The sequence below is a fragment of the Gymnogyps californianus genome, chromosome 13 (genome assembly GCF_018139145.2).
Source record: "Gymnogyps californianus isolate 813 chromosome 13, ASM1813914v2, whole genome shotgun sequence".
NCBI classification, from domain to species: Eukaryota; Metazoa; Chordata; class Aves; order Accipitriformes; family Cathartidae; genus Gymnogyps; species Gymnogyps californianus.
In genome coordinates, this window is record NC_059483.1 from 10,336,157 (window position 1) to 10,348,027 (window position 11,871).

Here is an 11,871-nt window from a genome sequence, read left to right on the forward strand (position 1 = left end):
TCATTGCTGTTCCCCGTATATCTGTTTTAACCTTAAGTCAAAGATTGATTATTTTTAAAGGTTAGCAGTTATGTAGCAAAAGAAACCTTCTCCTTTGCCAGCTTTGAGAAGTTACCATGGTCTGTGACTTCACACAGTTTTAATTTAGACAACAACAACAGCCATTTCAGGATATGCCTCCTTATTACTGTTCACTTCAGTTTCTTTGAACAGGGAAAATAAAAATAAAAACTACAAGTCAAATCCTTACTTTTACTAGTCTCCTCCTGGAGTCAGCTCTCACCTGGGTTGCGCAGAAACAGGATAGCGAGGGAGAACAGCAGCCAAATCACATCACTAAAAGCACTTCTTGCAGGTTAAACAAGGAGACCTTGAGGAACAGGGGCTGCCCTCCCTTGCCTTCTAGCTGTTACCTGCTGTATCTCCTGCTGATGCTAGGTCGAATGAGCAAGTCATTGCTTTTTTAGAAAAACAGCTCACACCTCAGACAGACAATTGATTTACCACCACTTGGCTTGTCCTGGTGCATCCCCTTGTGAAGCGTAAGTGCTTGCCATCCATGGAAAGTACAGGATGATGTATGCTGTTTCCTGTAACTCCCTCTCATTGCCAGCTCAGCTGTGGTACCTATACACCGTATAGGTGTGTACAGTGGGTGAGAGCAGGCACAGAGACACAAAGGATGTGTGTTGACAGTGTATACACTGTACCGGTTCCTGGCTTTTAAATCTTTCTCTATAATTCTGTAGCATTATTACAAGATGGATTTATAACACACCTAGAGCTAATGTAACAATGAAGATTAGTCCTCTACTAGTCGAACAGTAATACACTTTAATTTGCCTACAGCTACTGTATCATATTGGCATGAAAGGAAATAGCTTTCTAATGCAGCTTCATCTGCTGAGCAGGAAGAAATCTGTGCTGCAGAATGTAAAACTACATAGGACTATAGCTGGCAGCAAAATTCAGAGTAGGAGAAACACAGCACAAATAAAAGTATTTGTGAGTTGGATGTATGCTAACAATCCTAGTTTATTGCTAAACATGCCATACACAGTAATGCAGTGTGCTTGGCGGGTTCAATATTGCTTCATCTTTGTTTTTTCACTGCTTCATCTTCTGTACTAAAATTTGTCCAGGAACAAAAGGTGTAAATTCATTAGTTTCCAACTTTGTTTGTGACATTAACAAAAAGTTGGTATTATTATGTTCCTCAGAAGCACTGATGCTGTTAATACAATCTGTGCTGTGCTCTGTACCTAGAGACACACTGAAAATCTCAATACTTTAGCTGTTAATGCAAATTTTTCTGCTGTCTTTTGTAAATGTAGTCTTCCCTTGATGAGTGTCAGGCATTCTTTGAGTGGACATGTGTACAAATAGTCACTCAAGTGCTGGCACATTATATTTACCATAAAATAGAACTCCCTTCTTCTGGAGAGCAGCAAAACCATCAGCTTCTGCCTTCTTCTGGAGAGGCAAAGGGTGTATTTGAAATTGTCATGTTTGGGATAATATCATTTAATACTTACTGCATATGGGATAGAACTTATTTTTGTGGACATATTATGCAAGCTATATGCAAAAATTAAATATTTCAGATACTTTTGATCTTTTTCCCCAGTAAGTCATCAATGAAATATAGTTATGCTTAAAATAACAGGTTTTGTTTCTAGACCAGGGATGTGTCTCACTTTCAACAAGGGCAAGGAAGGACTAATAACTTGCATGCAGGGAGGGAATGTATCTCTTCTGAAAACTACTGATATAAACTGCTGGTGGGAAACAGCTGCAACAGGGCCTTGTTATCACAATAGGTCTTTGATGGGAAAGGTGGCCCCATAGGCAGAGGAAAAGCCAGAGAAAAAATTTTATGTGAATTACTGACAAGGTGTCCAGGCAGCTTCTGCCTAGCTCACTCCACTGATGTAATGGGCACTTCAAAATACCTGAGTGTGTTTGTTACCCTATTACCTTACCTACCAGCTTTGCATCAAAGACTTGCAAGGTATCTGACCATCAACTCATAAAGGTGAACTCTCTCACTGCCTATCATTCACCCTGGCACCTTGCGTTATCATCCTAAATCCATCAGAGACGGCTAACTACTGTCACAGTGCTAAACTAGTAACCCTCCCCCTTCATCTCTTCATAACCAGGTCCTTCTGTCCCACAGACACATGGAATATGGTTGCATGCAAGCATGCCCTGAATTTGACAATAAACCCAGAAAAAATATCAACAGACTGTTTTTTTTCTTCTTCCTCCCTCAAAAAAGTTGCAACGACATGACAAAGAGGATTCCCCTGACAAGTGGAGGACAGAAGAAGAAATGGCAGCTGAAGCAGCAATCCTGAAGAAGTATTTTCAGGAAAATTAGAGGTAATGATTTACACATTGACTTACTCCTGCAAAACCCAAAACTCTGTTCAAGCCTCCATAGGCTTCTTGAGGACAGAGGGGGAATATGTAGAGTGGAACAAAAGAAATGAAAGCTCTTAGGTTTGTGTTGTTTCCAAAAGGACGCAGCACTCCAACAGTGGCTGGAATAACATGCTGCTTCTTGTACAAATCAGTACCATCCTAGAGCATTTAGTTTCCAGACAGCAAAAAATAGCATATCTGGAAATCAGACTCATCAGCAGTTACTTAAGAGCAATGTCTAACCTAACATATCCTCCCTCTGTTTTTAGAACAGAAAATAGCCTTGGTACCTCTATGAAGAGCTGAAAACTGGTGCGTCTGTGTACACCCAGATATGCATTTGCACCTATACATACAAAATGCCAGCAGAATTCAGACTATAGAGTGGATAAGAAGATGCTAACTTTATCTGTCAAATCTTAAATCATCTGATCAGTTCAACTTCCAAAATTAAGCCTGCTGGAAAATTGCCTGTTCTGCTAAATTTTCCACTGCCCTAAAAGTAAAAAAGATTTGCAGCGAGGAATAGAAAAGAGAAAACGCTTGGCAAACACTAACGTTGGTGCTCTAGAAATTGAGAGTTTTTCATTTTGTACCTGGAGTCCCAGAAGCCAGATTCTTCTAGTAGAAATGAACTGGCCCCCGGAGATCAATATGAGTTCCGCTGGGTTGTACGCTGCAGCAATGATGCCAAAAGCTCCCTCTCCCCTGTTCCCCATATGTTGTTTGCCATCATCTAGCACTCTCATTTCTCTGTCATTTCTGACTGTTTCATATTTTTTCCTCTGAAGAACTGAAATCCCATAAATATCCCTCCTCTCTGCCTGTGACTCACTGCTTGCAGCCCAGCTTGAGAAATCTTGAGCTAAACTACACAGTGTGCGCGTGGCACGCTTACGTGGCAGCTCTCGTCTCCCGTGCCATTCTGTCTTCTCTGTTTGGGCTGGTTCATTGGACTCTTTCCTTTTCATTTTTTCTTGCATGATGACCATGCTCTTGTCTTCTCCAGTCAAATTACCTGTGCCAACACTTCTGTGGACTGGCACAGAGAAAACTATGTAACGCACGTAATTCCTATCTGTGAAGGAAACTTGTCCTCGGTATCTGGGACCTAGGGACCTCCAGGGTTTGGAGCAGCAGGGTTTGGACTACACAGTCAGGTTTCCACAGTGGCCGATGGATTTGTATTGAGACACTCACTTTTCAACTTCTCAGAAATATGCTTCTTAAAAATGAATTACTCAGCCAGAAAGAGCATATCCTTAGGTAATACATATGTAAGCACTCTTCTAACAGAGACATTTTGTAGTACTTCGTCTATGGCACAGCAGTAAATGAACAGTACTTAGGATAAAATGGCGCATCCCTATTCCAATGTGATGTTATTCCCCATTATATATTTGGTAGGTTTGGCGGGGGGGGGGGGTTGGTCTGGTTAGAAATTAATTTGAAATGCTTTTCTGCAGAGATTCCCAAAGGGGTTGGAATTAAATCCCCACATATCAATAAAATGTTCTTAGGCTCTTCTGATACTAAATACAAAGCTGGACAGACGGTATAAATTCATTCCTGCAAGCAAATTCATGTGGCTGGACTTTTATTTCCATTTATTATGAAAATAAATCAGCTTGTGTCTGCATGGATGACCTCTTGATAAGTTCTCCACGATATTAAGGTCATTACCTTTCCTAGAACAGACTGGTAAATTAAATCTTACTGGCATCATTATCATGAGACTATTTTGCTTACTACAGGCAGTCCTTCCAACCCTTGATTCCCAACACAAGGCATTCCTGTCAATCTCTTCTCCCTGACATTGTTTTGCTTCTGAGGTTTAAGGCTCTGAACCTGAGATAAAGGTATATCTGAGCACCTTCTGAATTTCTCAACCTTTATCTACTTTCTTAACCTTGCTTCTAAAGTGATGAAGATTGAAAACTTTTGGCAAATTAACAAGGTTATATGCATCCTTCTTCGAAGCTATTTTTGTTTTTCACCTACAAAGGATTTATTTTGCCGTTTGTAAGTTTACCTGGATGCTATTTGACTTGAGTTTTTTCATGCGGCACAAGGAAAGTCAGAAAGAGCTGAATGTGGGTGTTCTGGAGCCAATAAATAGCAATTTTTAAGGCCTCATGCATTATTTTTCTACTTAAGTGTTTTGTTCAAAGAAGCCCAGCTCAGCTAGATTAGCCTGGACAGATTGAGCTGTGTTTCAGAGCTTTCCCAGCTACCCTAACATTTATCACAAGTCCTTCACCAACTGTCACAACTCCTATATGACTTGACTAGGTACAGTAGCACCTTTTACCTGTATTTATAGACTATCTGATCAAGAAGGACTTGCAGGTGACTTTTCTTTTTCCTAAGAAATACTTGAACAAGGCAAGAAGCTCTTTATTCTCTCCCTACTACGTTTGCTGATGATGATCCCTCTTGGCTGGCTGGGTAGCCATGGCTGAGTGCTTCTACACCAGTCCCCAGATGATCAGAAATATCCAGGCACTTGCTTAAAGAAATGAACCCCATTTAGCCATGCTAAGTTTACACCCTTGAGAAAATACTTGTCTTAAAATAATTTATTCATGTGTACAATTGCCTAGAGTGGATGAAATTGAAATCAGTAAGTGAATTTGTTGCACGTTTCTGGTCTTTCACTGCATGTCCCCATGCCACTGTATCCCATCTCATTAGAAGGACTTGTCACTTCTTGAACACCCCCAGCATGTGCGGGCTCTGCAGGGCTGCTCACAGTGCTGTGTCTGCAGAGCTGAAGTTCAGCAGAACTTCATGTGGCTCTGGAGGATGACAAGAAAAGGAAAAAAACTTTCTGTGGATAGGATATTTAATATGTAATTGCCCCAGTTAGTCACTCTCTTGCTTAGTAGCACCAAGATTTGACCTCTTTAGGAGCCATTCCTCTTTCAGTGTTGGCTGTTGTATTGTCAGCTGTGTTTGATAACTGATTGCTCTGTGAGGTGGATCCACAGGGAAAGAGTCCTCACTCAAAGAGCAAGATTTGATGCAGCATCTTAATTTCCAAGCCTATTTTCAGATGCACCTTTAAAATTTTCTAACTATCTATAGCTGGGTAAGTGTTTTGATAGTCTGTTTTGTGCATTTTAAATTACACTTGCCAGCAAAAAGGCTAAAGATTAAAAGAGTTACTAACCTTCAGGTAGTATATGAAAAATGTTTCTCTTCAAAGGCAGTTTCACTCTGTGTTGTTGTTTCTGAAGAAAGAACCAGGCTGCACAAGTTTCAGTAGAAGTTTTCCTATTTTATGCATAACTGAAGTAATACTTTTATGCCGTTAGAAAAGTAGTCAGTCTTAAGTACGATGTCAAAATGTCCCTTTGCATAAAGGGGTTGACAGTGATATTCTATTGCCTAGTGCTTTTTGAGTTACAAATATTCAATAGCTTTTAATTGCTTAACCATCTGAATATTTTGTGTCATTCAACATGCAAAATTCATTTTAAAATCTCTCCAAATAATGCAGGCTGCGCAGTCGTGCAGGATTTCTGATGTCAATTCTTCCCTTCATCCCCAGTCTGGCAATGTTTCTGGAGAATATAGTCTTTTCAACTTTGTCAGAGAATATGAATTTTATTCTTTTCTTTTTTGCCCCACTGTGAAAGAGAGACTACCTCGTTCTTTGAGAGCACTCAGCCTGGCTCACAGCTGTCTCTTCTGCACCAAGATCTCAGTATGTGTGAAAAGGTGCTGTTCTATTGACTTCAGCAGGGAAATTACCACTGTTAGCAGCAGCTGACCAGGGGGAATTTAAACTGGCAATTTGGCTTGCATCTGGTTTTGCTCCAGCACCTCTGACAATCCATGCTGCATGCATGACAGGGAGCACCAGAGCAATCCCGTTGCTTTCCTTAAATTTAGGCAAGTATGACAAGATGGCTCGCAACACCCTTCTTTGGTTGCTTTACTGTAAGAAAAGCCCTCCTATTATTTCTGGTACTTTAAACTGAGTAAAAACACAAAATAATGACTATGCCTTGGAGTGGATCCACAGAGTGGATCTGGGACACATGCCGTGCAGTGCGGACAGTCTGCCCCAGAAGATGCCGTACCTGCAGTGTGGACCACAGAGCAGGTTGTCCCCTGGGTGGGTGCCACAGTGACAACACAGACGTGGTCAGAGGTATTTTCTGCAATAGATGTTCCTCTGCTGTAGGCAGCCTGTTGGCAAGCAGAATCACCATGCAGTCATACAAAACACAACATGCTGTGGACTCTGGTATGGGGAATGGGATCAGGGGAAAAGGGGTACAGCAGGCAGGGACTTCTCAGTTTCAGAGCCTCATTTTATAAGCAGGGCAATTTTTTGAGTGCTTACACTGGAGTTAGACTCAAGGTGGTGCCTGGTCCTGGGGAATTCCCAAAGAGCATTGTCGAGAGCTGTTCACAGCTGCACTTTGGAGCTGTTTGCGTATAATCCCTAAGTAAATACACACACTAGTAATCAGCTATAGATTTCTCTGCACTCCAGACTTAAGTGCTATTAATTATATCCCCCACTCAGAAGTCTCCAAGAACCATTAATTAGAAAGCAGGAGCTGACGGTTTGCTTGTCTGTGTGAAACTATTATGACCTGAGAGTGAAATATAAGCTTCAAAAGAAACATGTTTTATGAAGGTCACCTTGGAAAACATCATAACAATCTGTCAGGAGAAGAGAATGCAGCACTCCAAGTGTGCGTTTCAGTGTGACATTATGCTTTAAGTAGTTGGAAATAGCAAAGCTAAGATGGATCAGATCATAGGGTCTATGTTTTTTCACCCAAAATTCTCTTTTTTCTGCAGTAAGTACATATAAAGTAATCTTTTTGTCATTTCAATGGAATGCAAGGAAAGTTAATATCAACAGAAATCCAACAGACAAACATAATCTGGCCCTTGCTGATATTTTTGAAGTGTAAAACATCCAGACCAACCACCTCTGCAGCAGGGAGAAGGTTTATGCACAGGAATTAAATTATCTCTTCAAGGGAAGATGTAAACAGCCAGAAGAAGTGCAGTGACTGTGTACAGCAGTAATACCCACCCTAGAAGGCTCAGGGCAAAAGGCTTCCCCAAATAAATGTGGTGTGCTAATGCACAGCAGCCTCAGCGTCGAGGTTGATTATTTTTCTGGTTGAAGCATAGCATTATTCTTATGAAAACAAAGCTGCAATAGAGTTAGCTATGGTTATAAGTGAAATGTCTTCCTCTTGTAGGAGGCCAGCATAAACATAATGTCCCCCTCACATCTATTCCAGGGCTCTATTTTGAGGCTGTAAGTCGTACTGTGCTGAAAGTTATACACCTCATTCTCTGGACTTCCATTTCCCTATAGGTGGCCATTTAATTCAGCTGTAAAGAGTACATGAATTCCATACAGCACTGCTTGGATCCTGTAATTATAGCTGCAGTAGAAACATCATGGCCAGAGACACAGACAAGATGGTACCACATAAAAGCAAAGCAGCAAATGCGTTACTGTTAGCAAAGAAAGCTGACAGAGGGCCAGATGTTCTCTGAACTTGCACATCCAGCAGCCTGAATGCTTACCTGGGCTGTCTGTCAAATACCAAGTATTTTCAGTCTGATCCATTCTTGATTCATCATTAAGCTTTATGTGTGTCACATTGCATGAGAGGAAAATGGGGAAAGCCGAGCATAACTGATGGACATTGTGTCCCAGGACCTGGGATAAAAGAGTCGAGGTACAGGACAGGGCTGAGCTTCAACTAAGGATGATATCAACTGTGGTCAAGTACTTTTATACGCAAACCTGTGCTAAAAGGGTGCTAATCTCTTGCCCCCAAAGCTGCAAAAGGATGCACTTAGTAAGCAGCCAGACCCTCCTTCAAGCAGATTCACAAAACATGTGCCAAGTAATTTACAGGCTGCCATCAAACTGTCAGTCAAGAGGGGCATACAATGGAAACTGTTGCTCAAAATGCCATCGGAAGGGGAAACATATGTTTCAGTGAGAAAAGACAATCAAACAAAGAAGTGGGCGGTTGGGGAGTTGCAGCCGCAACAGCAGCAAGGATCCAAGCCTCGTGCATAGCCCCGGGAAACAAGTTCGGGGGCCGTGCCCTCATCTAACAGTTGGGTAACAGCTTTGTGTTTAATAAGCTGAAATAATTTTCCGAGTATTGAAGCCAGCTCTGAACATGCTCTGAAGTGAAGGTACAAAACTGAAGATACCACGCAAAAAGCCGACTTCATGCTCAATGATTAGCAAAGGTTTGTATCGTGTTATCCTATTGCTGTGGCTGCTGCATAATAGAACTGCCCAGAGAGACACTCTAACCAGCAACTCGAACATGACCTCAAAGCTTGAAAGCTGCCTTTGTGTGAGTTTCGGTATCTGGGCTGTGTAGGTGGAAAGGCATTAATAACTGCTCCAGTAAGAAGTTATTTGAAAAAGGGAGGGGGTGATGGACATTGGAAATATATTGGACTGAGCGTCCTTGAGGCTCCGTTGTTGCAGGTAGCTCATGAAAGGACAGGTATGTGCAGGGGTAACCCAAATGCCCCGTTTGCGTTAGCACCTGGGGCTGCTGCAAGCCTGCAGTCAATGCTGCAATAACAAATGCACCATGAGTTTGTGCAGGGGGGTTTGCACAGTTTTCACAGCTGCAGTCGGCTGCAGTTGTCAGGCTCTCAGCATTTCTATTTCTCTGCTTCAGGAACACCTTCCAGGTCTGTCATGGCACCTACTACAGGTCTTTTACTAGGATAGACCACCAAGAGATGCATACAATTGGAGCAGACATGGGAAGAAATACCCCATTCATTCTCCAGTGTGTGAGACTGGGGGCATTTTCAGGGTGATGGTCCCAAATCACTGGCATGTAATACCTTGGCATTAGGTAGAGTCTCACCGCAGGGTCAGGATGGATGAGGATATACAAGAGATGATGATTTTGAAAGAGCATTCGCAGGAGCTTATATAAGAGATCAAGTGCCCCAAAGACTCTTGCATGAGATTATTACAGCAAAATTGATTTGAAGAGTAAGAAGCTGGATTTGGTGACACAAGATGCCCTTTCTAATCCTTTGTTCCTATAACTAGCGGTCAACAGAGCTGGGGACTGTGCTGTCTTACTCAGGGACATCATAGAGGTGGCTTCAATTCATGTTTGTTTTTTGTAAAATGATCCTGACCTCCTTTGGAGGGTGCTTTGTGAGTTAGGAATGAAAAGCACAATGTGAAAGGCAGGCATTAGTATTATTTGGAAGTAAACTGTATTGAAAAAGTAGATAATAAATCAAACAAATGCTCCTCTTTCTTGCTCTGATACATAATTTTAAAATAGTTTTGTGCAAGGATTTTCTCCTTTATCGCACAGGCTATAATAGGAGCTGAAATGTGCCGTGCGTGGATTTAACACTGAACATTTCCTTTTGCCTATCGCTGTCAATGTTTCCTGTTGGAACATACTAATGAGCACCTAACTCGTTAGCAATAAACAGCCTTACATTTTGTCTTACCAACAAAGATCAAAGATACTATTATACGTAACTATCTGTTATGTTTGATATTTCTCAGGTAACAAAGTGTTTGAAAAATATCCTGTGACATAAGAAACCCCTCAGAAAGAAAGGCCTCATTCTCCAGTTCTCAGTGGCCCTGGAGCTGCAGCTGAACAGTTTTATTATGTTCTACAAATACAGGATTCTTCCATGAAAAATTTTATTGGACCTTTGGATATCATCAAGGTTGCATTTCAGCTAAGACAACTAACAGTACTGATTCAAAATATTGCTCTGAGTAGTAACTCATATTTTTCTGAATTGTGTACTTGGGAACGAATCTTTTTAAATTGTCCCTTGGCCTAAGTTGAAATAAAGTGCTAGCAAAATCAGATAGCTACTGCGTTTAGGTACATTACAAAGTGTTTACTCCATGTTGTGCTTTTTGATGTGGTTATTGTATGTGGGCTATTACATCATAGAAAAATTAGATCTTTTAGCAGTATGATAATTCATAAAAACCAAGGCTTTGTTACAGGCTAGCCAAGATAAACTTGGAGAGCTACCGTTTTGTCAGGTAAGGTAATATAACAAGAAATATAACACTTCCTAAGATCTTTCCTTCCTCTGTTCCTTTTAATGCATTGTCATAATGCTTCTGGAGCTTAAGGTGATGCAAAACACTTCTGCAAATCAATGAATATGTAAAGCTGCTGATGGGATAGTAATCACATTAGGGTTAGACTGGCACGAATGTCGTGCTTGCAGCAACAAACAACATGGGTGGAGCCACCCATGTGGAATGCTCCCTCGGCAAGAAATGCCATGTTCTTCGCACAGGAAGAAACCCACCATGGGTTAGTTGTTGATTGCGAACGTGCAATAAAGGAAAGCAAGCCAAACAACAGATGGAATAGAGAAGAAATGAGTCTGCAAGATATGCATGAAAAAAGCACCTGTAATCTTGCCCTTGAATTGCAGGGAAGCGACAACCGAAGCTTTCTGTGTGCCCTGAACTCAGGATGGAAAATAAAATGTGCCAAGTCTTTCAATAAAAGCCATGCTGAGGGGGGCCGTAGGGTGTAGAGTCTACCTGAAGGCTTGAGGAGGTCAGGGTCAGGTCCAAACCAGAGCCTGGCAGTGCTTTGCATGCAGTGTAGTCACTGTCCAGAACAAATAAAAATGCTCCACAATAGTCTGTCCTAAAGGGTTGCAACCTGACTTGAGAAGTATGAAAATGCACAATGGATGAATTCTCATAATTTTCCCTAAGTCTCTCTCTGCTATGTACTGCAGAGGAATTCAGTCCCTTGGTTTGAAGTCTTTGTGCTGCTCAAATATAAATAGAAACACTAGAGCGAAATTGCTGATGTTTGATTCCAGATTTTAATGTGGTGCTGTTAAAATATTGCTCCTGAAAAGCCAGTTTGATTCAAAGACTTACCATGACCCAGTGTGGCCACCAATATCTTCCATTAGCCCTTTTAAAAACTGTAGAGATTGTAACACTATTTCTTTTTCCATGCAGAGTAAATGAAAAGTCCATTTTGATGGTGTCTGCACTTTTTAGACCCTGAACAAGGGCTGAATAAACAGGAAATGAAGGTCAGGGGCAAGAAGTGACAGAGAAGAAAAGGTGAGCAGACAGGACGGTCAAAGATGCTGGCAAATGGGCCAACACAAACGGTTGTCCTTTTGCACTTTAATATTTAAAGTAGCTGTGATTTCACATAGAAGGAAGACAATGGTTGTGCTGCTGGGGAATTGCTAAAACGAAAACCTGAGCATCAGTTACATTTGCAAGGTATTTCCAGACCTGATGCTCAATGGCTTCCTATTAAGTATGGAATATTCTGTATTAATTCTGTAGCCTGTGATGAGCGGGCGCTGCGCCAACCATTTTGTATGGGGGCTGCTGAGCAGATGAGTGCTGAGCTGTATGGAAGATTTCATTTGTGT

The 11,871-nt window shown here is 41.4% G+C and overlaps 1 protein-coding gene across 1 annotated transcript in view; it reads left to right on the plus strand.

The window, feature by feature from the left end:
• Window positions 1–10,482, plus strand: part of FHIT (fragile histidine triad diadenosine triphosphatase) — a 628,211-nt gene extending 617,729 nt beyond the window's left edge. The window contains exons 10-11 of the mRNA XM_050904654.1: window positions 2,282–2,385; window positions 9,989–10,482. Coding sequence (XP_050760611.1) covers window positions 2,282–2,383 — 102 coding nt within the window. The 3' untranslated portion in view covers window positions 2,384–2,385; window positions 9,989–10,482. The remainder of the gene's footprint in view (window positions 1–2,281; window positions 2,386–9,988) is intronic.
• Window positions 10,483–11,871: the final 1,389 nt, after the last annotated feature.